General features: G+C 43.0%; 1 protein-coding gene across 2 annotated transcripts in view; it reads right to left on the bottom strand.

The window, feature by feature from the left end:
* INPP5A (inositol polyphosphate-5-phosphatase A) overlaps window positions 1–26,124 on the bottom strand; it is a 236,049-nt gene that overhangs the window by 35,767 nt on the left and 174,158 nt on the right. For both annotated transcript variants that reach the window (XM_054204457.1, XM_054204458.1), the window contains exons 10-11: window positions 5,034–5,129; window positions 4,624–4,698 (exon numbers count right to left, since the gene is read on the bottom strand). In XM_054204457.1, coding sequence (XP_054060432.1) covers window positions 4,624–4,698; window positions 5,034–5,129 — 171 coding nt within the window. The remainder of the gene's footprint in view (window positions 1–4,623; window positions 4,699–5,033; window positions 5,130–26,124) is intronic.

The raw sequence follows: 26,124 nt of genomic DNA, 5'->3' as shown, positions 1-26,124 counted from the left end.
AAGTAAGAAATGGAAGCACTTCCATTTCATGAATATCTAGGCTGGAGACCATTGGGCTTTTCTGCATAACTCCCTCCAATCTGTTTTGGAACTGATGCTGGTAACAGCCATGTCCTTTGCACCACCTGCCTCTCCGGGAGCTATGGTGGGGCCGGCACCCTCGGTCTCACCTCTCCCAGCAGCGGTGGCCAGGGCAGCAGCTGCCACCACGGGTGGACATGGGTGGCCACCGCTGACAGCACGTGTCTGTGCCAGCGTGGGGCCGGCGCTGTCGCGGGGAGGACAGAGGGCAGGGATGAGCCCTGCCAGCACAGCTCTGCAGCTCCTACCCGTTACCATGAACACCAACGGACCCTCTCTTGAGTCTGATTTTAGTAGGAATAACATCAGGTTCAACTCTTAAGACAATTAATTCACTGGTTACTCTTATTACACAGCTGTGGTTAAAATCCTAAGGACAGAACATTAGTTTCTATCTGGATTGAGTCTTTATTATGGTTCATACGAAAAATAGGAATGTACGCACCATTCCTCATTTCCGATTGTAGTTATCATGAAACAATTCCTAACGATTAAATCATTCCCCTGGAGTCATTAAGAGTTTTTACATTGTTACTATATATTTATTTAACTGACTCCTGAAGAAACAGAATTTATCTCACGGTTCTTTTGTACAAATCAATAACATGATTATAATTTTTTAATTAAACAATTACCCTTGGCTTGCTTTTCTTTCAACTGTTTTGAAATTAACAGGGAACTACAAAATACAAGATATTTTGAAAAAAAGCCAACACTTATAGCCTGATGTATCATAAATGATTAAGGAATTTGAAAAAAAAAAAAAAAAGGTAAAAGTGTAAATTTATTCAAGAACTTAGAATCATAGAATGTGTTGGGTTGGAAGGGACCTTCAAAGGTCATCTAGTCCAATCCCCCTGCAGTAAACTTCCTGCACACTGCCACTCTCCCGAAAGCAGCGTCACGCTAATTTTGATCAGTTGAGAGCGGTCAAACGCAAAGCTTGGGCCAAGTTTAGCGTGAGCAGCGCCCTCGTGAGCGGGGTGAGGTCGGGGCGGCCGTCACTGTGGACCCCGAGCCCTCCCTTGCATGGGGCCTCCTCCTGCGCTTTGGGCAGCGAGGAGAGGAGCACGAGAGAGGTCGGGGCACAGCGGTGGCTCCCAGCTGGGTCTGCCGCCTCTGGAAGGGGCCAGCAGCCGCTCAGACCAGAGAAGCCCCGTCTGTTCTTTGCCCACCGCTCATGGGCAAATCCCCGGAGCGGGAGGGACGGCGGCGCTGTACAGCACAGCCTCGCTGCACCCAACCAGCAGCGCCAGAGGCCTTCAGCTTTCTCTAATTCAAAAGCAACAACTTACACTGGAATCTGTCTGACGCTAAGGTGAAACTCTACACGTTGTACCTCCTCTTGTCCCACCCTTCTCATCGCCACTGCTCTGGAACACCCTTCCCACAGCACCCGGGCACGGTAGTTCTGCTGGAGTTACGCCCTGCTCCGTCCGACATACTGTAACTTTGACGTACAATTCGGAACATACGAATTCAATATTAAGAGAGCTCTGCATTACGGCTGCAGCTATTTTCAAATAGGTTTTCTCTTTTTTCTATCACTACACAGCTGGATAATCTGAGCGTTCCTTTCTGAAATAAAATGATATGGAATGGTCATAGCACTATCGAGGTAATAAATATAGGTAATTGCTAAGCGAACTTTGGAATAAGTTACAGATAAGTCTGGATAAGCTACAGATTAGTTTGGAAAAATTAGACCTGACAGATTACTGCACGCATTTTAAACTGAATTTCTGTTGAACAGTTAATTTGTATCTATATCAGATTTTTCATAAAAAATACTCATTTTTATAAATATATCTTAAGATATATTTGTTGATTACAATGTAAAAAAGAAGGAATAACTGTGTATGGACAATGACAAAGTAGCCTGTTGATAACAAATATTTGTCAGGTCCTGTCATATCTGTACAGATTCCAATGTTACTGAAGAGACACCACACTGATAAAAAAAAATACCCTCAGAAAAATCAATGGATTTTGAGCTAAAGCAGTTGCTAAACACACAGAAAACATCTTTATCCAACAGCCATAGAGCTGTGAAAATTCCCAAGCCTTGCACTGGTACAGCTAAGGAAAATTTAATCTTCCCAAATACTCATCAGGGCACTCCATCCTGCAGACCTGACAGCCCCACTTATAATTAATTATACAATTTCGATGGGAATATCGACTAAACAAAGCTATAAATCATAGAAAAAGTCAATAGGCATGGACACATTCAATCATGTCCCGACCAATGATTACTACTCTTAAAATACAATAATTATTTTCAGGAGCCAGCTTGAATTAAATTTCTGTCAGGCTGGTACAAGACCGGCGGTTGATGAAGGATGCGATGGATTTTTTGGGTTGAATTCGGCACAGAGACATTTATCCTTTTAGATAGGTAGTTTGTTTTTAGTGATCATGGTGCTGCGTGTTTAACTAGACCATGAAGATTAGATTATCTCCAATGGCTCATTATATCGTTTATCTTTTCCTTCCATGTTTGATCTGGAAGATTTCCCGCTTCTTGATGCGTGAATGAAATAACTGCTGATTTTGAAATGGCATGCGCTTAAGTGGGATTCTGCCTATGCCTTCACACACCACCTCCATGCACGTAAAGTCAGCCGAAATACCACTAGGATGTGGTAAACGGCACCAACAAGAAAAGCTTCAGAAATGCACTGGGAAAAAATAAAAATTACAAACATTTGAGTTGTTTTAAAAAAAGCTAAAACAATTGTAATAACAATAATACCCTTAGAGGAAAATCTGGGACAGGAACGGGATTAGTATGGAAACAGAAACTGGGATTAGCGTTATAACTTTGAATTAAATGTCCCCCAAACTGAAAAACATCAGTGAAAAAAATGTTACGTATTGCCCAAGGATGTATTCACCTTGTAAATTTTAAAAAAAACCAACCCCAAACCAGATTTATTTCACAGTAACTGTTTTTAAGATATGTTGCCTAGACAGGTATTTCTTGTGGTGAGCGCACGCGCCACACGTGACAGACGTGCCGGGAGAAGGGACAGCAGTCCCACCGAAGAGGATGGACATCAACAGATGCTGAAAGGAGAAACAGGTCTTCACTTTCCTCATGAGTCTGACTCGTCAAACTCTTCTGACCTCCAGAAACGAGTGAGATCTCAGATTCTCACATGGAATTAACCTCCTAGGTGTTAAGTCAATTTAAAAACAGAGAGGGTAAACAGAAGGGCTCCAGCCATCCTCCTTGCCTGGACCCTTGCAGACAGCCTTTCTACGGACAGTGAGAGAAGAAGCCGTAGGAAGGGGAGAAGAAGAGAGGGTCCTGGATCCCGTGCACGTCCCATCCCTATGCAAACCGCAGCAATACACTGTGTGAGCAGCAAGGTCTGTAGCGGGTACAGAGTGTGGCAAAACCCAGACGGGTTCTCCACAAAGCTGAGACACAGAAGACGAATTCCTCATCTTCTTTTATTTTGGGTATGAGGAAGGAAGGTAAAAGTCAGCGACGCTGAGGAAAGGACTGAAGAAAGACGGTGAACCTTGGCTAGCTTGTCAGCCTGCCCAAACGACTTCGACACACAGTTTCCACAACACACCAAGTTTTCTGATAGTTTTCTCTGTCTAGCGTAGCCTGGCCTATGTACGTAGCTCAGAATATTCACCACATGAGTGCTTTAGTTGATGCATACACAGGCAGACCAAGATCTGACACGAGCGAGCGTAGGTCTGCTGATGTCAGTGAAGTTGGGCCATTGCCACAGGCAGAGGCTCTGGCCAGCGAAACCCGCAATAAGGCTCCCACATGCAATTCTTGGTTTTTATCTGTGCGTAACTGTTTGGGTTGGGTTTTTGGATGCTTAATGTTTTTCCTTTAGATAGATAACTCTAGGAACCTTATACGAAATTAAGAAAGCTGCAAGCAGTGATAGAGAGATTTTCCAAAATTAAGTGTCTACATTTGGAAATAAAATCACCTTAAAGAAGATATAAAGCCATTCTCCACAGAAAAATTGCAGTCCTCATTACAAATCAGAACGTTAGTGCTCCCTGTCTGCTTTCTCCTCGTGGGAAGCCCTATATGATTGCCCAAACAGTGCCAGTCTGCTGCAGGGTTTCAGCTTTCTGTTCTATTTATTCATGGGTCTCTATTATTCTTTGTATCCTCAGAAGACCCAGATATTTTCAGAGCAGCTTTGCATTAAAGGCTTCTCCTACACTACTATGGTGCACAATGAAGAGCTGGTAAAAGAAACAAGATGCTTGAAGAAATGCAGACCAGAGGACAGAGAAGAAAAGTGAATTGTCACATGTATTTAATTTACAGTTTTTTCTACGAAAAAGAAGGTAAACAGACACCACATTTAAGAAGCAGTACGTACACAAAATAGCTGGCTAAGTGAGGAGGAAATTTGGAGCAGTTATGGTGTTAGATGAATCGTATCTTCTCATTTTGTAGACAGGAGGATTGATAAGGACAAAGGGCTGGCAGAGAAACGATTTGTGTATGAGTTTCCAACTTATTCCTTCAAAAGTGTTTAGCAATGAACTTACCGCAGTGCCATTGTTATCTCTAAATACATCTTGATTAAAATAGTCAAAGAGCTTCTTTTCTAACTGTAGCATAACCTAAAAAAAATAGAGGAGAAAGGTCAGCAAAGCCCTTGGACTCATCTACCTAACACACAGCTGTTGTAAGTGACCCTTTTACAGACATGCAACCCTTTAAAACTGCAGGATGCTTCCGCATGTCTAAAGCTCCATGTCAGCTCGCCCATTTGCTTGACTGGCAATCGCTTAAAAAGATCCAATTAACTGAGCATTAGGTGTGACAATCCATATCCCTCCCCTCTCTTTAAATTATCAGTTTGAAACAACTATATTCATGCTTTGTGTAAAAGAAAGCGAACATTCAACAACGTTTCTATTTACACAGGGGGTACAGAGGGCATTAAGTTGTTTACCTTTCGGTCATTATCAGATTCACGAAATATTAGCTTGACTACTTCATTTGTGTCAGCTGCCCGGATAGTCTGCATTGTAGCCTTTGCACATAGTGTCTAATAAAAAACACAAAGGGAGAAAGGGAAACCAGTTTATACAAAACGTAAGGCCACATTTCATTGAACTTTATCAATCTATGTACCTTCAATGCCACCCTGAAAATACGGTTTGCTGTAGGTCAAAATACAAAGCGTTGCTAATTTAAGTTACTTCCACTCATGATGGATTTAAAACAATAAACTGAATTACTGTTTGGAGAGGAACAGGCAATATTAAGAACATATCAATCAGATAAGCCAAATATTCATTTAACTTAGCACCATGCACCCGGGTTCTTTCACAGGTCGGACGCTGTATCACACGTTCCTTGTAAATATCCTCAAACGCCACTTCCTACAGGTAATGACTCCACAGCCCTACTGGCTTCTGTACCGCGCTCTTAAAAGCTGATAACTCCATTGGCACTACAGTTCTGCGGGTTAACTCTTGTTTGCAAAAACTTCTGCCTTGTAAATTAATGTTCCAAGTATAATTTTAAAGTCTGAGCAACACTTATACAATCTGACAAGCTCCACAGTTTATTCTGCATAATGAATTCCCCACCCAGCATCCTTTTAAACAGGAGACACCATCACATCTCTAGATATTTTGAGGTCTGGGTGTCTAAAACATATTATAAACCCACACTTTATCAGGCACAGAGGTATGAATTTCCAAGGAAGTGCCAGGCCCCAATTCATTTGCCATTTGCCTGGCTGGGGCCCAGTTTCAATGACAATCAAAGCTGACCTAGAGAGTAACACCGAATAGGTTGTTTAAAGGGCTTGCTCTGTTGCATTGTAACAGGTGAAAATTCAGAGCTTTTACCAAAGCAGTTAGGCATATATTTAACTTTAAAACATACTTTAGATTCACTTAACCTATACTTTTAGTGAAGCTTTAAGCATGTTAGGTGCTTTGAAATGCAGAAATAGACTACACGCTAACTGTGGGGTAGGCAGGCGTCACAGAGTGCTCTGTAGTTATCCAGCCTGGGGAAAGCTGCGGGGTGGTGTGTAACAGTGCCCCAGCCCATCTGCCTGGGCTGCTGGAAACCACAAGGCTGAGGACAGAAAGGGGAACTGAGAAAACCTCGGTGTTACTCAAAGGCAGAGAGAAAATGTGCACCCACGCCTGGGACACTTCAGCATCCTTCGCTACGGCCGAGCCACGGGCTGCTGACAGGACCTACGCACGGCCCTGGGTAAGGATATTGGCAAAAACTGCCCTTCTGAGTAAAGGCTTATTTTGCTAGAGGTTCTTAACAAAGGCGTGCTAAAGAAAACTCAGTCATGAAGAGGCAAAGAGGCGACTTCCCTGCTCTGCTTGTTCTGTTCCTTTTCATAATGGCCAGACAACATTTTCCTTTTGCATAATATTCACTTAGAAAATAAATAAATTCTATGGTAATAGGGTAATAGAATTCCACATCCTACCACACGTTTCTTTCTCTCACAAATATAAATACTTATATTGGCATCCATTATTAGAAGTGCAGTATCTATCAGACACAACACCATGGAACTACAGCTTACTTCTCAGTTTCACATTCTGAATTTCTTCTGAAGGAGATGCCAAACATGTCTTTAAACGAAAATCCATCTGCTTCCAAATACTTTAGATCTCAGCTGGGTTTACCAGTGCTAGAATGGAAACAATCTGTCAACAGACTTCTTGCCCCCATTTGATAAAAGACATTAAAAAATGATCCTTGATAAAGGCCCCTGTGTGTTGCCATAGTACAAACACAAAGCAACAAGCTAAGCAATTTCATTTCTAAAGGATAACTGGAGTGTGATTCAGTAAAAAAGATACAAAACCTGTGAGCTGAACAACTGCCAGTTCCTATCTTACTGAAGAAACGATGTCCCTCACTGACAAATTTTTCTTGGCTGTTTCCTCCCCCCAGGAAAGCAGTGCCATGTCTACAGACCACAAACATCTAACTGCATTTTATTCTAAAAAGCTTGGCACGCTCATGGCACCAAGGCGACCTGAGGTGTCTATGAAATTATAGTTTTCACTGGAGGAAGGAGTTCTGGTCGCCCGGACACAGATGTAGGCTGCCCTTTGAGAACTTCATCTCTTCTGCAGAATTTTAAGGTGTTTTTTTGAAAGGCCTGAGAGAAGAGAGGGGAGATGCCGCACCAGCCAGTTAAAGCTGACTCCGCCTGGGAGAGAGGAGGAGAGGCACACCGGAGCATCAGGGACGCCGCACGTCATTTCGGTACCACTTTCTTCAAGTCCAGACCTACTACCTTCTGCCTCGCACCCTCTGCGTACTGCAGGATCCCTCCTGCCTGTTTGGACACGGAATTGCCGTTCTGCCATCTGTGTCCATGGCGGACCCGGTGAGGTAATCCACCAGCGAGCCATTCCCTCCGATACCGGCTATTGAAATTCAGAGCACAGATCAGCTAATCGGGTCAAGCCCAAAAAAATAGCGCTTTGGGCTCATGTGTCACAAATCAGTCTGGTCGCCTTTAAACAGCGCACCAGATTAGAACAAGCACCCGAACAAACCAAAGCGGAAAACCCGCCGCTCTCTAAAGCTGGTTTCTAAAGCCCTAACAAATCGCTCCATCTTTCACTCATTTAAACTTTCCAAATGAGGGTCAATACGGTCCCCGAGCATCCAAATGCTAATGCGCTTAAGTGCGCTTAAGCAGCTTTCCAGAGTGAATGGGCCAAAGAAGGGCTCGAAAAGACAAGGCAGAGTTACTGTCACTGTCAAAAAGTCATTGTAGCCACCCCCAGAGTGGTTGCAATTCAAGAAATTCATGATTTCTGTCTCTTAAAGGCATCTGCTTGAGAACATTTTTTTTTTCCTGAGCTGCTTTATCTCACAACTTCAGGCCCCCTCTAAAAGAAAAAACCCCGCGATCGACTCTTGAGAACCAATACAGAGAAAGGACCCACATACCTTATTGCTTTCAAATTTCACAAGCACAAAAAGTTACCTTATTCACAGACAAAAAGTGATTGGGCAAAGGTTCATTTCTTATACAAGCTGGAGCACTCCTTTTTTCCTCCTCCTTTCAATTTCTACAAAGTCGTAGTCACCCAAGCAGAAAACTTTCGGGAACATGTGCCTTTTTAGACAAGTCTACTTATGAAGGGATTTTTTGTTGCTGGTAAAGAAAATCAAAATGCTATGAAAACACACGGTTTCTTTTTGGGTATTCCCTCAAAGGTACTCTTTTACAAAGTCAGAAGAGAGGAAATTGGAGATCAAAACTCTACCCAAGTCTCTTTCTAAAAAAATCTTTTTTTCTTTGGAAACAAGATTTGGTTAAGAAGTTTGCAGGAGAGCTGTATTCAGAGCCGAGAGAGAACTCAGTATTCAGCCTTTGCTTAGCAAACACAGACGTGTCTTACTCCTGTTTTCACATACACTGTCCACACAGGTAGACGCTTCGTAGTATTTTGTAAATAATCCTTTGTGATAATTTATGTATATTGAATTGTAGAACATAGCAATAACTTTCCTGATAATTGCCTTGGAGCGTAATAAAAACGTACTGTTACGCAAAGCCAGGAGTGAAAGTTTTTCATGTTGACAAGAGACAAATCTGGCATTTCTTCCAAACTCTGCAACCCTCACAAACTGAAAGCCTTTCGATTTACAGCATAAATGCAACCTTCAAAAGACATCTGCTCCCATATACAACACATTGAAATGTTTTAGACTCTATCTCTGCACATCTACGGTAAAAAGGGATAAAGACATTAAAACAATTGTGTTATACACATAAAACACACACACACAATATTCTGTAATATATAATTGCTTTTATATCGCGTTTACGTGGAAACACTCCGAAGAGCTGTGAGCTGTAGTGCTGCCTCCTGCCAGCAGTGCTCTGGGGAAAACTGCAGCTGATTTTTCATTGATTTTGCACTCCTGCTTTCTGAACATCCTTTAGGCGCCTGAGCCCACCTCTTGACGTGCGAGCTGCGTTATTGCATGCTTGTAATTCCTTCAACAAATTTTTTTTGAAAAAAAAGGTGGTATCCAAGCACACACAGACTCAGGCTTTCCTACTGCCTCTGTCTACTGAGTCTAACGATGTGTATTATTTTCCCCAATGATTTGAATACTCTTCTTAGGACTTACTACTTTGAATTCTTCTAAAAAGAAAAAAAAAGAAAGTAGAATATATTCATTGCTCCTTTATAATTTAAAAAGTTCAGCAGTAGTTGCAATTGCAATTTTGAGTAAGCCGCCTGGATTAAAACGGAAATGTTTGTTGCTAAAAGTGCCAGGAGAGAAGTGCAGAGTCTGAAGAATGCTAACAAGAGCCAGTTGAAATAAGGTCTTGAGCACATGAGCAACCAAATCGATTAAATTTAAGATATTTCATTTTATTCCAGTTACATCTCTGTGGATTCTGGCCGGGTAGAAAAGACAGAGATACACGTATTATCTAATTATGACAGTGAAATTCTTCTTCTGAAATGCTGCTCAAAACCCAAAATCAATCTGACACTTATTAAATTAGGATAAGCAAATGCTTTTTTATTATTCTCTGGATGCAAATTGTATTTGAAACAATCAGTGAGGTAAAAGATTTGCTACTTTGGGAATAACAGGAACATTTGTCTTGTTGGGGCTCCTCCTCACCTCTGAGGGGCTGATGTGATTTCCTGGGTGTTGGGAATATACTAACAGTAAATTCACCAGATCACGCGATGTAAGAGAAATAAAATTTGCAAGTGAGAAAAACAAAGTTAAATGTAACTTTCTGAGTCGATGAAACCTGTGCATTTAGCTATAGGATAGGTAACATTGTTTTTGAACTCTATCTGCCATTGAACTGGCGACTTATTTCAGAGCATTTTTCACAACGGCGCAGAGGTATTGGGCCCCACAGCTGCTGCAATCAGGGAAATCAGAGAGATACATTCCCCCATGTAAAGCAACAAAAACCCACCTGAGAGGACATACACTTCTATTTGAAAAACATCCCTTAGACTGTATATTAGCTTCTGTTAACTTTAACTGCGCGGAAATAGCAATAATGTCTCAGACAAGGTACTACGCTTTTAATACTAATAATCTTCCAAGAGCAGGAATTTAACTCAGCAGTGAGAAAAGCATTAGTTGAGTAAAGAACAAACATAAGAAAGTATTAACGAGAAGCCACATGAAGTATCAATGACGGAGAGCACGCTCCCGTCGGCAGCTGTCGGGGGAGGGAATGGCCGGGTGGGGAGCAATCCCTCCTGCCCTGCTCCCGTCCCTCCTCCCAGCCCACTGCTTATGTGGCGTGCTACGGCCCACCTTCTGACAGCAAATCAATGCGAATTACGTGGCACTGCTGCCTGGATTCGTTGTAGGGCCCATCTAACGTCACGGGCCATTCCGAGCAGCAGCAGTTCCCCGCCGGTGAATGCCTGGCCCAGAAGATGCCCCAGACCCACAGCAGGACGCTGGTCTCCACCGCACCACCCTTTTGCTGATTTGTGGCAAAGGGATATTTTGGTTTTAAAATACCTCCTTGGGGAGTGTCTGTGACAAAAAAAGCTCAGCACAAAGACCCTATCATCTCCCATCCTCAAAGATCTCCCGCACCCCTAAAATAAATGATCGCTGCTGGAAACAACGTGTGTTTCCTTGGGCTCAATTTCACATCAGCTGCACTGAGTTCACCATGAAATGCACTTTCTTGTCCAGAAACTTAGATCACTCATGCCACTGTTATCAAAGGTGTATCACTAGGCAACGCAAACCCATTTCCATCGGCTTTCCAGGTACCGCACCGAGTAATCTGCGATAGCAGTTTGAGGCACAGCCCCTGCCGGGCAGCGGCCACCCCTGCCTGCTCTGCTGGCGGCACTCTCCCTGCGCCCCGGCCCTTACAGCGTCGCCTCCTGCACTAACGGGGGAGGACGCAGCGTGCGCTCGCTGGGGGCAGCAGGGGGGTGCCAGACCCTGCACCCCGCCTGCCCGCGGCCGCAGACCTGCCTTCCCTCTGCCGCCTTCCTCTGTGCCAACAGCTGGTGGCAATGGCAGCTCTCTTTTTCATTCTGTTCTTCAGAAAAGAATCTGAATTAAGTCCAAAAGGCCTTTGCCACTAAGATTCTCCAAGATTACAGGTTTGGAGGACAGTGTCAAACGCCCAGCCTTGCCTTCTTGGAAAGAATGTGCTATTACAGCTCTGTCCCGAGAGACAGGACCACTGGATTGCAGCTATCAGCTGCCTCCTCGCAGCCTTTTTGCCTGCAACATATACATCTGGTGGCAATTGAAAGAAATTCCTCTTGGCATTCTTACATGTTTAGCAGCAATAAAATCCAATCTGGTTATTAGATGCTTAACATAACCTAACCCAGCTGCTTCAGCTGGGTGCTTAACCCAGCTAATGTGCTTCATTTATAAACCTCCCATGTTTAAATCTGACTTTCCTAATTTTGGCTAATTATCCTAAACATTGTTTTCTTCTGAAACCAAGCAGTTTGTTCAGTTAGCTGTTATTTTGTACATGACAATTTAATTCTAAATTCAATAGCAGAACATTAAGTACTACTCACTCACCTACACGGATCTGAAGAGAAAGAATAAGGGATAATAGTTTCTCACACTTCTAAATTTTTCCCCACAGCATCTTCCCACACCCCACTTTGTCAAACCAAGAAAGAGAAATTTTTTTTTGTATTACTGTTAATTTTGTCCCCTCTCCCTCCTTGTATGTCTTTCTGAGTATTAAATAATCAGGATAGAATTCCTTTTCCACCACACATACTCACGCGCATGGTGGTTAGCTTCCAGTTTTCTCTGTCTGACTCCTCCTGGTCAGGTTCACAACTTTTTGGATTCTCTTGTTTCATGTTCCTGACTGCGATCTCCGAGTCTGAGTTCAGCTAAGGATCTGCACATTGACCCGCAAACGACTTGAGCCCGAGTCGTCTGGCACCCGCCTGCACCAGGAACACAAAACGCTGTAGGGCCTCTGCAGGCAGCGGGGAAGTTTCCAGGTAAAGGGTCCCCCTGCCCTCTCAGTTTAAATTCACTTGCCGACGTTGAGAGTAAGTTTCGAATGCGTTCAGGACTTTGATTCGATCTGGATAAACCCTACGCCACGAGAAGATCTGGAACTTTGAAGCAGTCTGCTAGAAAAATCCCTTCCCTCCTCCTGTCCATCTCCCTAGTTGTTGGCAACACTACTTGGTGGCAAGTAGGGTCCTGGGGACTTTTCAAAGACAATTATTTGCTTTTCCGTAATTACAGGAACTGGAACAGTCCAACCGTTCACATGGAATGCTGCTGTATGTATGTTGTCGCATAATGTGTGAACCTCTTGAGATTTATTCAGACATTCTTCTATTACTTCTCTTCCGTTATTTTTTCTGCTTTGGCCAAGCAGCAATACCAGCTTGAAAAATTCCTTGTTGGAAACTTTCACAGCACTTACCCTTTTTTTCACTCAGCTGACTAAGCGGAGGACGGTATGTATTGCTTCTGTTAAGCAAAGACTTTGATGAAGCACACAGGATCTGTGATGTAAATCTGTTTCTGTAGAGAAATGTAAAATCCCCCGTTCCTTGAATTCAGGAGGAATGAAATAAGAGGCAGCTTCTCTCCTAAAAGCTAAGCTTGCTTTTATCTAACTTTCAGACTAAGAACCTTCTATTTCTTTTCATTTTAAAAGCAAAATAGCCCATGAACCCCATCTGCTCCTGTGTGCTTTGCAATTGCCTTTGTTTTGAGTGGTTACATTTGCCTCTGTTTGTGCTGATGGCATTACTGCTTCTGCGACCTCCGTATTTAATGTAATTTAAGGTAGCTGTAAGAAATGAAACATGGGAGCCGTAACATGAAGTAGCAAAAATTTAAGACAACACCTAACAAAACTACTTGGTGCTTCCTGACTCACTTCCACAACTGGACGTCACGGGGTTCCAAATAACGAGTCTGTCATCTTTATTCCTGTGAGCACTGCAGGGAGCACTGCGACCGACGGCCTGCTGGGGCCAAGACAGCGTGCGCTGCCCCGTCACCAGCGAAGGGCTCTGCTCAGGAGAGTACTTCCATGGTTCCTCACTCAGAACAAACAGCAGGCCTCAGAAACACTCCCATGCAGTATTTTGTTCCACCAACTAGCACTGACAAAACCAGTAAATGCGGGAGTTTGCCCTTTAAATTAATGGGAAGTTTTGTAAAAAATCAATGGTGTGACATGGCTCAAGACCAAGGCTTAGCCTCTGAAGAGTGGGAACCTTTGGCTTCCACAAAGTAGACTTACAACAGCAGGTGTCATCTGTGTAATATACGATGCACGCCCAATACACTGTTCAATAGTATTTTTGCACTTGACTTCCATTAAGCTTACCCTCAGAAAGGAAAATTGGAGCTGACTTTTAAAACATGAAGTGTTGGGCAATTCTGAAATCAAACCACGTATCTACCTAAACTCTAGATGCCTTTAGGCAGACACTAGCTGCTTTTAATCACAAAGTGAGAAATACAGAGAAGTACAAAATGGTTTTTTTTCTTCCTATCAAGCATAATAGCAAAAATAATTAGTCTCTTAAACAAAGAGGAAATTTGAGGGCTGGAACAGGAAAGTGACTTGCACAAGGCACGAGTGTGTTTGGGGCTGCCAGCTCTTGTGAAGCCCAAGCCCAGCTCTGAGATGGACACGTGCCCTCCACCCCATCAAACGACCACAAGCGCGAGCGGCAAAGTGGGAGAGACGTCAATACTCTTCCACCGCTTCCCCTCTATGGGAAAAGAATGCCCTTCTTCTAAGTTTACTTTTTAAGGGAGCAAATGAGACAGGAGAATCATTTCCAGTTCACTGTATCTGGTTTTCTGACCTGAGCAAGTTTTCCAAAGGGGCAGTGAAATTCACTGTGTTAATGACTGGAATGTGCTGTACAGTGTTACGGTGAGGCTAAGACTTGGCTGATCGGGTGATGCCTTGCTGATGCAACACATGGATGATTTCCTCACTGTATTTTTCCCCTTTCTCTGTTTCTCCAGCCTCCCTGACTCGGCTCTTTTTCACCCTGCCATATCTCATTCATTTCTCATCGATGTACTCCCCGTCTGGTTCCACATCATTTGCTCCTTTATTCACTTTTTAAATGGAATATGAGTGCAGCAGCCTGCAAGTTCAAATAATCCTTTTTAGCTGGTTATGTTCCAATAGCTCAGAGAACCACGAGGCCAGGCTGTCCTCCCCTCCCATGGCTGCCCTCACGCAGCCTGCGGGCAGTTGGCTCTGAAGACGCGAGAAGGAGGGCTGTGGGGCTGGTGCCCCAGGAGGCACCCTGCAGGCAGGCTTCTGCTTCTTGGACAAGACGCAAACCATCGTGGAGTGCACCTATTTCAGGAGCACTCATTCACACATTAAAAGAAATGCTTTTTGGATAAAATGAAGGAAAGGTATCTTTGTAAAATACTGTGCAAGGTGTGGACCCAAGGTTTACCATATTCTCCCTGATAAATGGCAGGATGGATTGACAGATCAGAATGTGTATGACACATACACCACAGCCAAGAAAAAGACTGGCAACACAGAGGAAACAGTTGTGGGCTCAAATAGTCAATGTGGAGAGTAGGAAATAGGGCGGCATGTCCTCTTTACTGCGTCTCTTCACCAGCCCTGGTAAGGTAGCTTTGCGTCCTCTTTGGTGTGGTTTCTGACAGCGTAAGTATGAAGGGTTTGTGCATTACAGCAATATTGAGAATTCCCTCCAGGACATCGCCTCCACTGAACGGGTCCAAAGCGCAGTTGCTGATCAACAACAAATTGCAACCGACTAGAGTGACACGGCTGATCAGAGAGAGAGCAGGACTTGGAGGAACAGCAACTTCACACCACTGGCTGGGGATCCAGAGGGATTTCACGCAGCAACGAACGCAGATCCCCAGCTCGCTCGACACCACCGGGTGTTACAGAGCACCACTGAGAGAGGACAGAAAGCTCTGCCACAAACGCGGCTTCCTCGGTCCTCGTGCTCATATGGATCAACCATGCATCTGGAGGGGACGGGGGCCCAACTGGGCAAACGACCAGAACGCATACTCTACAGAGTTTCTGAAACACAGATGAAATTTTTTTCCTTAAGGCAATTCAAGGATTCAAACATGCTGAGAAATACAGAGAGCTCCCAATTATGCAGAGAGGGGGAAAACGCAAGTTCAAAAGTGTTAATGCAACATCATTTTTAAGCTAACAGCTGCGGACTAGTTAGTGAGGTGCTATTTTCACTGTATCTTTAAGTGCTGTTAAATTCATTTGTCACTTGATCGAAAGCCAACAGGCTACAAATCTCCCAAGCCCCTCTCGCAGTGAATAGTGACAGGAGTATTCTGTTCCGCCGTAAGAAAACATTTGTGTGCGTCTCTGTCCGGAGTCATACATGCTACTTTAACTCATCTGCCTCCCCATTCTCTGCGGCCCAGGAGGACAAATTGCTCACTGTGGCTCCCTTTCAGAGGCAGTACAGCGCGCAAAGAATCATGACTGAGCAGAAACACAAGAAACAGGCACATAAAAATTCATCACTTTGGCCTCCTGACCTCTTGCCACTGGGTTTGGCAAACCCCGTCTCAAAAAGTAGCACCAAGGGAGAGCTAAGCAGACCGGCTGAGTGAAATTACTGACAAAAAATATCTTGGACACAGGAAAACCCCACCAGATGCTTCATTGTCTTTGCAGAGAAGTGGTGCTGAAAAAGGGGGTGATCTACCACATGGCATATTGGGTGGAATAAGTAGCGCCATTGTTTCAGAGCAGCTCTGTCACTTTACTGACTGCAATACAAAGAGGTGTAAAGCAAGATTTAATCCTGACTTTTTAGTCAGCAGATTAAAACCAATCATGCCAGATGTCCACAAGACTGTTTAACATACAGAAAGCTTTTTCATACTCTACAAAAAAGTGAAAGCTGTAATAACTTCTTCTTTATTTCCTCTAGAGAGGCCTTTTTCACTCACTTTTAGTCAGAAAAAAGGGAGATGTTGTAATGGATTTTAAGATGTGCTATTAATTTTTACTCTAGCCTTTGCTTTTTTCCCTTTTGAGAGAAAGCTAAACAAAGTAAATTCTTTTACCCATCCCAAATCAGACAGGTATGCCAAAGAAAACTGCTGGGATAAAAAAGCTGCGATTTCGAAAAGAACTTATACCCGCAAGCCCAGAAAAGGACACGATCAGCATTATTCACAACAGAAGTTACAATTCCTCTCCATAATACTTGATGTGACGCAAGATATGAAAGACGGTTGTCAACATGCCGATAAATAAGCAAACATGTGATTGTCTTCCCCCCAAAACTGAAATTTCACCTGTGACTTCCTCAGAGGCGTCCCCTCAGACGTGCTGGCACGCTCCACTCTGAGGAGGTGCAGGCTCTGCTGCCTGCCTTCCATCGGAGCGTGGCGCCGGGCCGGGGCGTCCCACACAACCCCCGGCAGCCCTCCTGCGCGGAGCCTCACGGGACCGCGGCAGCGCTGCTCCCTGGCCGTCCCGAGGGACGGGACACGCGTGGGAGGGGATGTCGCCCCCACAGCTGCCCCGCAGCGGGACCCAGACACCCGACCCGGGCCACCAGAAGCTGCAACAGGCTCTAAAACATGAGTGCTAATAAGTGATATTCTGACTTAAAAAGACTCACTCAGTGCTCTTATTTAAACTCACCTACAGAACTGCTACACACTTTGCAGTGTTTTCTTCATCTGCTGCTTTGTCCTTTTTCTATTTATAAAGAAATTCATCTCAAAAAATATAGAGGATTAAAAAGGATATAAAGGATACAAATATATCTAGAGGATATATAAAGGATATAAATGTAAAGGATATATAAAGGATATAAATTCAATAATAAACCAGATTTAGTATTTTTTTGTGCTGTATTACAAAAGTGAAAAAAAATCTGCATATTAGTGTGCTCCCCTGAATTTCCACAGCCAAAAATGTTGCTAAATTCAACAAAACCTAGAATGTGTATTTAGTTTCTCACATTAAATTGCAAATCATGTGTGCATTTAAGGAAAATAATTGACTTAATCTTTGGAAAAGATTACCACAAAGATTTGGAAAAAAACCCACATTCCCTTAAAATTCCGGTATGAGACTGCTTTGTATCACACGCATCAGTTACTAACTCGGAAGTTATATGGCAGCCGGTAATGCCTTGCTTGGTATCCCTTATCTATCAGTTGCCTATGAAAAAAACTACAACTCGCATATCCCATTTGTTTTTTCTGTCATGCACTTTAACAAAATCTTCATCACAAGCTCCTAAAATAAAAGTAACCGTCTTAGTGAATCACTGACCTAAAACAGTACTACTAAAACCATATTCTTCATTTTCTATTTAGTCAAGACCTAAGCAAAACCGGTTAAAATCATATGATATGCAACATGGCAAGACACTGCTTTAGTTATAGTGACACTATGTTAAGGATGGAGAGAACTTTTTATCGGGTTTTTAGTACTTTCAGAGAAAGAGACACAACCTCTTACTGCTGCGTCAATGCAGATGCGAGAGGGTGCTCTGTTAAACCGCCTAAATCAGCTGTATGGGTAACTGCAGATGTTCTTCCCCCCAGCCCCCAACTGAATTATTTTGCATCCTTTGATACTAGGGTTCCACTTCTGGAACTCATGAGCGACAAAAGGATCGGTACGCTTTGGTTAGTCATGGTTTACAGCATTATAAACCACAGCCACAGTTACAAGCCTAGTGTCATGTTCTCTTCCTGGAAAGTGTATTTCATTACGTTAATTAAGCTGCACTATTTGTCTTTCTACCATTACCATCCTTATTGTATTTTTTGCAGGTCTCATATCATATCGGTAATTGTGGACAGGTAGACACCTTCACTAATGTTCCTCTTTTCCCTGGGGTATTATGATGACTGAAAGGTGTAACACGCTTGCTATAAATCTCCTGGCATCTCATTCTCGTACTGAAGAGACACGGGCAGGCACCGTAATGAAGATGATGGTATTTTCTTTCTAATAAAATGCAACTGGAGACTCTCAAGCTACCTAACAGGAATAAGTCAACGACGTGTAAATCTGACAAAGAGATTTCTGCCAGTTAAACACTTATTTCACCACTAGTTAGTCCACTGTGGAATTTGCACGATTTTAAAATTACAATTCTACTCTCTACTTCTGAATTTCTTCAAGCAAGTCTTGTGGGTGGCCCTCAAGATACATTTTACCAATTTTTCATGCCCATCCCTCGAAATGTGACCCTGCTCCTGTGCTTTTATCTCTCTGACAACTTCACACAGGAAAACATGCAGCCCCTCTGATAGCATGAAATCGGAAACAATAGCCTCTGGAAACAAAAGGGAGTAGGGAGGCAGGATACAGTCCAGGTCCTGGCTGATTTTAGGCACAAACAGATGTTCATAGGACCCGATACCCTGAGCAAGCTGAAAGGAAAAGCTTGTAAAAGAAATGGACCTTAAAAACAATGTATTGAAGAGCTTTAAATAAAGGCAAAGGGAAAGCAATATGGCTTTCAATGATAAATCTCAGCAAAGAAAACCAAAGTGGCACCATGAATTTCAATGATGCATTTTTCTTTTTCAATGAACTCTACAGCTCATTTTGAAATCTACGAATTGCTCAAATCTCGACTTAGTTTACAAGTCTCCCATATCCATTAAAAGGTTACAATACATGCATTTCTCGTTTCTTATAACTAATCACCATAGCTGGGAACACCCAGTGAAGTCTTGAAATATAGGCTAATGCTATTATTTTAAAAGCTGCTTATAGCTCAACAAAGAGGAATATGCCTAAAGAATCTTGATTGGAAAAAATCTCAGACTAGCTGTTGGAACAAATTATGTTCAATCTCCTTCTCTTTTCATGTGCACTATTTCAGACTCAAAAAGCCCCGCGTAAAGAATCTATGAAGCGCTGTCCTGAATTGGGCCCGGGTTCCGTTTCACAAAAGCCAATACGCACCATTTACAAATGAAACAAAGTGCAGAATCACTTCTCTGACTGAAGTTTCTGCTTTTGTGATTAAAACTCTCTTCCTCTTTCTTGAAGAGCCTGCCATCCAAAAGGCCCTGTGCCATGCTCCAATGCACAAAATACATGTATTCATTACAGGAGAAAAAAAAAAACCTGGAAAATTTGGCACAAAGGCGGGTGCATAGCTTAAGTCCTGTTTAGGATAGCCCTCACTTGAACCCTGCACATTTGCATAGATTTTACTTATTGATTGTCTCTATCAGGAATCCAGTGGATAACTAAAATAAATGTTTCATCAGCTGTTTGTGGTCAGGTGCAGATTTAACTTGTTAATTATTAGCATCAGCGAGATGCACATGGTAAAGAAACAAAGACGTGGTATTCTCCTTCACCAGCATGAAGCTCTGTAAAAATAATTTTACTGAAAAGAAGATCTGAGACAGAAAGTATCTAAGTCTGCTTAGGAAGCCTTAACAAATTACTAGTAAAAACCCAAGCCAAAAGTGGCCATGCATTTGTCTAGTCTAATCACACATACCACAGACCACTACGCTGCACCAATTTCCTCCTGCACTGAAGCAAATGGCATCTCTTTTACTAAAACAAATCTTCAGAAAGACATTAGCTCTTGGGAAGACACAGGGCGTTCACCAATTCCTCGAAGAGTCGTTCCAAGAACAGAACCTCTTATTAATCACTCTTGTGGCTAATTTCTCATGCGCGATTTTTCATTTAATATTGTCTCTCAGCAGCTTCTAAATATCATTTAGACATGAAAGGAACGGGAACATTGCTGCAAACGTAGCAGAACGTGGAGACTGCAGTCTTCTAACTACCACCTCCGGGGAAACCCTCTCTGGACTACGAGCAGGGCTGTTCAAGTCACACGTAACGGAGGCCCAGACCAGCAAACCTGCTACTGCCTGTGAAAGCAATTCCCCTGCTGCATCCAGATCTGGCTTAGAGTCTCGCTAAAGAGACAGACTGCCCTACTCTCCTCTCAGGCCAAATCAAGCTTTTTCAATACCTGGTGTGAAGAAGTCTCATGGATTCCAACATACCAGCTCTGCAGCCACATGTAAAATCAACTTTGCAATTTTAAAAAAATATACCTACAGATGCATTAATTATAGATGCCGTGGCACTGCCACGGGAGCTGAGGCTGGGCCGTTTGCCTGCAATGTCTTTACTGTTGTGACTACTAACGACCCCTGGGTGCTCCTACAGATGCAAACAGCCAAATGCAAAGTTAAACAATGATGTTTTCAATGAACTCATTTTGCCATATGATAACTTGATTACCATTTTCATCAAAGTTGTTAATCTCATGACAAACTGCCTTGTTCAAGCATATTTTGTGACTGCATTTTATCTTTCAATTTTTTTCTCACTAGCAACTTTTCCGCTAGTTCGCCTAAAATGAATGCCAAGCTAACGAGCTTTCAGCTAATGAGAACCTTGCTTAGTGCTTCCCTTTCTTCCCCCTTGACCACAGACAGAAATCTGCTCCTCTTTTAGCATTCTGCAACATCCCAGCTACTCCAATTTGTTCTAAACCAACATTAAAGACTGTTGGCTACAGACGGACAAGTAAAATTGGCTGGTCCTACCAGTAGAAATCTTCCTCTGTTACTAATCGACTCCCGTATGCTTCATAATCTTCACATGATGGGCATTTTCTGTTTCTTTTAGCATGTAGAGCAGACATACATAGAGAAGACCTCTCTATTTCTAAAACACCATTTTCAGTTTTATTAAGTATATGAAATAAAAGATGTAAATTTTTTTGTCCTACTTTCAAAATGGAAAGCTGGTCAGATACAGTAAAATATCGATCCTGTTCTAGATGTCTGAAAGTAATGAACATAGCCAATGACCCTCCCGACTCAAGGAAAGAAAAAGAAATGACAGAATAATGAAGGAACAAGACAACCGCTGGAGCGATGATCCAGGATACTGATCAAAACCGCCCTGTTCTGTGGAATGGCCCCGTCCTGTCTGCAACCTGCTGAGGCTCCTCTCTGCCTCAGCTCCACAAAAGCCTTGCGCCAGCGAAGACGCTGGGAGCGCGCCTGTGCGCAGAGTGCTGCCGTCCAGCCGCGCGGAGAGACGGCAGCGAGCCACCCAACTTCCACGTACTGGTTTAACGGTCAGGACACATCACCCAGGCACAGGCGGCTCAAAGCTTTCCTCCTTTTGTAAATTATACAGAAATATGTCAAGTTAAAGAGGTTTTCAATACATTCAAGGAAAACATTAACTCCGCATTTTCTACTATCAGATGTGAACCGAGCTCTCAAACTTTTCACTTGGGTCCGATACTGACATCCTCGTGAAATTCAGCACTTGTTAAAACTGCAAAAACGAAAGGCAGAAATTAAAAATAAATCTTACTGGTTTATTGAATTACATTTGCAAGTGGGGTAATACTTGAAACTTGATAAGCCTTCGACACCTACTGAAAAGAAATTCTCTTATCTGTGTAGTGGGTACTCACTACTCATTATCTAGACTTTTGGACCGTCTTCAGATATTTCAGAGTGAGAAAATCAAAACAGACTTGAGTTTTGAATAGCATTTAAAAAATATTTTTTATGGATAAATGTTAATAACATAGTGTTACTTGTATGAAGCAGTAGTGAACTATCCATAACAATTTGATTTCAGAAACATAACAACTAAGCAACCAGTACGATTTGCACTAACTAAAGGATGCATTTCACTCCGTAAAAGAGTATATTGGAACTATACTCAATGTGCAGGGAATTCAGCTGACAGTATTAAAGGATTTTAAAATTACCATTACAAAACCGCAATAAATTAGCGCACAGAGCTGCTCAGTTTAAATACTGTAACATTACAGGCTTCAATGTAAGTTTTATTTAGTTATGGGAGAATTATCAAAGGCGGGAACAATGCTAACAGTAACAGCCTACATATACTCTTCTGTAACTTCCCAGTGCATGATTTTTTTTCATGACTGAAAAAAAATCTGCAAGTTACTGTCAAAAACTCAAGTGAAACCGCCAACTGAATAGAAATAATTGGCAAAACCAGCCTTTCGTTTCAATGGTCACAGGTTTTCAACAAGAAATTCTGACAGCAAGGGATCAACGCACGCCATTTGCTAAAGCACATACAATATGCAATATCAAGCAATTGTTTGAGACTACTTTAGAGCCTAACTCCAAGAGAATTACAGCCTTAATTTTGTCTATCCTTGCTTTTATTGTTTGTCATTGTTTCTTAGAGTTATTCTGCTGTCAATATTTGAAGAACAAAATCCCTTCTTGATATTGATTTTCTAAAGACTTTGAATCACTGTCTTCATAATGCGTATATTTTAAGGCGAGTGCATGCAAAAGGTGGAGGTGAAGCTGCTTATTGAATTAAATCAATAAAAGACATCAGATTGGCAATTATCATCTAGTATTCATTTTATATAATGTAAAGTATCCAGCAGACAGAAGAAAAACAAATTTCCATCCCACTTTGGCAATCTCTAATTTAAATCTCTTGTATACTCTGGACCTTTGGCTTGTTTCAGTTCAGTTGTTGTCACTCAAGCATTTAGCACATCCTTGACTTTACTCCAAAGCTGGTAACGGCCGGGTTGCACAGTGCAGCCTGCTGTGTGTGAACCCTGCCGTGGTTCACACTGAAGGGCAGAGAAGGAAAGCAGTGGCAGCTGCAGCCTGGAGCTGTTTCTCCACGGAGAGCTTAGGGGATGTGCTGCAGGGAATTCATGACTCAAAAACGCCCAAGCGACAGTGAGGGGGAAATACGGGACCCATAGGAAAGTCCAACTCTATCTGGGTTAAGTTTGTGCTTCTGCAAGCCTAATGACAGTACTACAGTTACACTGTGTTCAGCTGAAAACATAGAAAGAATTAAAACTGGTTTGATTTTCAGGGAAGCATTAGAGTTATGTGAATAAAAGTAATCTAGAAATAGGGCTATAGAAACACAAAGTGATTTCCATAAAGAGTTCATCCAGTATATGCATTTCTTTACTGTCTCTATGGAAGCAAGTTGACCTGAGTGCCGCACAGTAAGGGTAGGAGTTTAATGTAACTAGCAGCAATGCCACTGTAATCCATACTGGACTTTTTCAGGCTGGAGAGTAAACTAACAACTTTTTCCTGCCTGAGGGCTACGTGCAGGTATCTCTCCAGAGGCTGGATGGCAGATGATGGGAATCTTCCCATAGGCACCGAGCAGCCTCCCTGCTCTGAACCACGTGGGCAGGACCGAGCTCGGTGGCCTCAGGTTGTGACCAAGGTCAGCATGGCACGTGCTGAGCAGCTGTGCTGCATCAGAGCTCAGGAAGATGTTTTTCCTCCAGAAAGCTGATTTTCCTCCTTTTCTGGCAGGAAAGCAGGACAGGGCGAGCACATCGCTTTGTGCCACCGATGCTGCCAGCCTGCTCAGTCCTGCCCCGAGTGCTGCCTCCTCGGGGATAGGGACCCCACGGGGACGGGGAGCACCAGCTCCCCAAGGGACACGCTGGGGGCGAACCCCCACCCCTGCAGGCATTAGGTGCATCTGGAATGAAGCCCAGGCCCATCCTTGGTTTACTTTTTCTATGCTATTCCATGGGATTCCAGCATGCCGTAATGGAGGCTGAGCTCAGAATTTGCCCCTACCAGGATGCTGTTTCATGTATACAGCTTTGTTTTCAACCTCTACTAGAAAGTGCTATTTAACTGTTAGCATTTATTTATGCCACTGACACCGCAAGTTACAAAGTGTTTGGAAAGCCAGCCACAAGGGAGTGGTCCTCTAATGACCCAATGGTATGTAAAAAAAATAATCCAAGGAAACAAGAGAAGGCAGTAAAAGCCAGATGAAAGATCCTCATGACTTAACAAAAATGTCCACGTGGGTAATATACCTCGTTCTTCCAGAGGAAGACACTATAAAGGAATATGATAATTTTCAAGGATTTTATTGGCATACTCCTCACTCATTAAAGGAAAAAAAAATCTATTCTAAGATTGTTGAGAATAACATCAGACTGTATAGGTCAAAAATTGACTGACATCACTCTGGACAAGCATTATTGAGAGACACAAAGAAGCTGTTGTGCCTTTAAGCTTATGGTACATTGCAATGCAGTAAATGAAAAGCCACTATTATGAGGGGATGTTTATGTCAGTATCTGAAACAAATCTTCTTTTTACTTGGATAATACTGTCTTAAATTGTTAACTGTTGATCAGATAAACAACATGTGATAAAGATCCTATAATCTCTTTTCATAAAATTCATTTTAACCCCTTAATGGCTTTACATATTAAATTACTACACATTATTGATCATTGTGAAAGCTTCTAATAGCTGTAAATAACATCCTAACAGAGTTCTGGTGTAAGCAGTAATGCAAAAATTCAGGATTAGACTTTAAATAACATAGAGAAGAAATGCTAAAATTTTCACGAGAGAGAACATCAGTTGCTATCAGGAACTCGCACCTCGCCCTCTCATTAAGACTTCTGGACTTTGTGTAAGAAGAAACCAATCTGACCTCCATGGTTGGCCTGTAGATGTAAGAGACGCCGCAGGCAGCACAGGACACAGCGAACCTCTACGGCCATGTGTTACCAAGACAAAGGTGACGCCGTTTCAAAGGCGCAGCACGCAGAAGATGCACCCCCCGTGGTCCTTCGGTCCTTAGGCAGGACTAGTGAGAAGCTGAATGGTCCCAACATCGTCACTCCACCCCTTGACCTCTTCAGCATAGCTGAAACAAATGGCCTTCGCGTAAGGGGAACATTTAAAATAACTACCCATCTCCTCTCCTATGCCTCAGAGACATAGAGCTTAAAAGCAAGCATCTTACTACATACCGATTACCTGAACCTCGCGACAGGCCGACACGGGTATGGTTATGAGGTCGGCACGGGGGGGTGAGCGGTCCCTCCTTCAAACCCCATCTTCCAGCGGGACCTGACAGGCACAACCCCTCTGTGCTCTGCACACCTGAACTGGCCCCTCCTCGGACAGACGTGATGGCTACTAGTTAGGACAAAACTAGATTTGGGCCAACCGATGTAATTTCTGCGACAACCCACCCTCTTTATGCGACACGGATGTTTGGGCAGACCCAGAGCAGACGGCCCAGGCCCGGCGCTCCCAGACGTACCCCAGCTGGGAGGCTGCCATTGCCCACGCCGTGGGGCACGGCCCGCCATGGCACAGGGGGTACGGGAGCACCAGGCCCAGGCCCGGCAGCCTCCGCCCGCCACCGCGAGCGCAATTCGTGGATTGTCACTTTGCATGTTTTGCTTTGAGATGTCGAATTCTTATCTCAAATTGGGACCAGGAAATGGGATACTTTATGGGAAATCCTGTTCTGAGAAAGGTAAAACTGCTGTCTGAATTATCAATATTAATAAAGGTAGATTTGCGGATACATCTTGCAGATTGGAGAATCAACATTTCATTTGATAATGCACAAAATGACAAAACATACTGGAGACCTGCATCGAATCCCAATCCTTTAGAAATTATGTTCACTACCACTGTGTGAGTCTTCCTCAGAAAGACTGATGAAGAGAAGCCGCTGGCCCATTTATTACCTCTTTGCTACAGAAATGACACAGCAACTACCGTGAGGGAGATAAAAGTGTAACACGCTGCACTTAAATATTCCAAGCTGCTGCGTAGTTAAGGGTGTGTTTTCTGAACCATCTTAAAATTAATACTGATGTCTACGCTAATTTGAAGTAAAATAGGGACTTTCAAACCAGTTCCATATGCTTGTAAAGTGATCTTAACGCAGAGAGGTCCGAAGAAGACAGAAGAAAGAGAAACAAGCTAAAAATCTAAGTCTGTCAAAGAGCTTTACATGTATGCTTACATTGTAAGGTTACAATCCAAGACAAAATGTACTGAACGCCTTTACCTCGACGACTTCATGGCAGAGATCCCATTAAGAACCAGATAACAGTAGTGTCTTTTTTGTCATATACTCTACTACCAAGGCATGATGGGGTCCTGGGGCCACTAGTCACTGATAAAGCAGTAGTGCATAAACCACTTACCACTGGAGTCAG

The sequence above is a fragment of the Rissa tridactyla genome, chromosome 6, assembly GCF_028500815.1.
Source record: "Rissa tridactyla isolate bRisTri1 chromosome 6, bRisTri1.patW.cur.20221130, whole genome shotgun sequence".
In the NCBI taxonomy this organism is placed as follows: domain Eukaryota; kingdom Metazoa; phylum Chordata; class Aves; order Charadriiformes; family Laridae; genus Rissa; species Rissa tridactyla.
The sequence above is the reverse complement of the archived record's forward strand: the minus strand, read 5'-3'. Positions and strand labels throughout refer to the sequence as shown.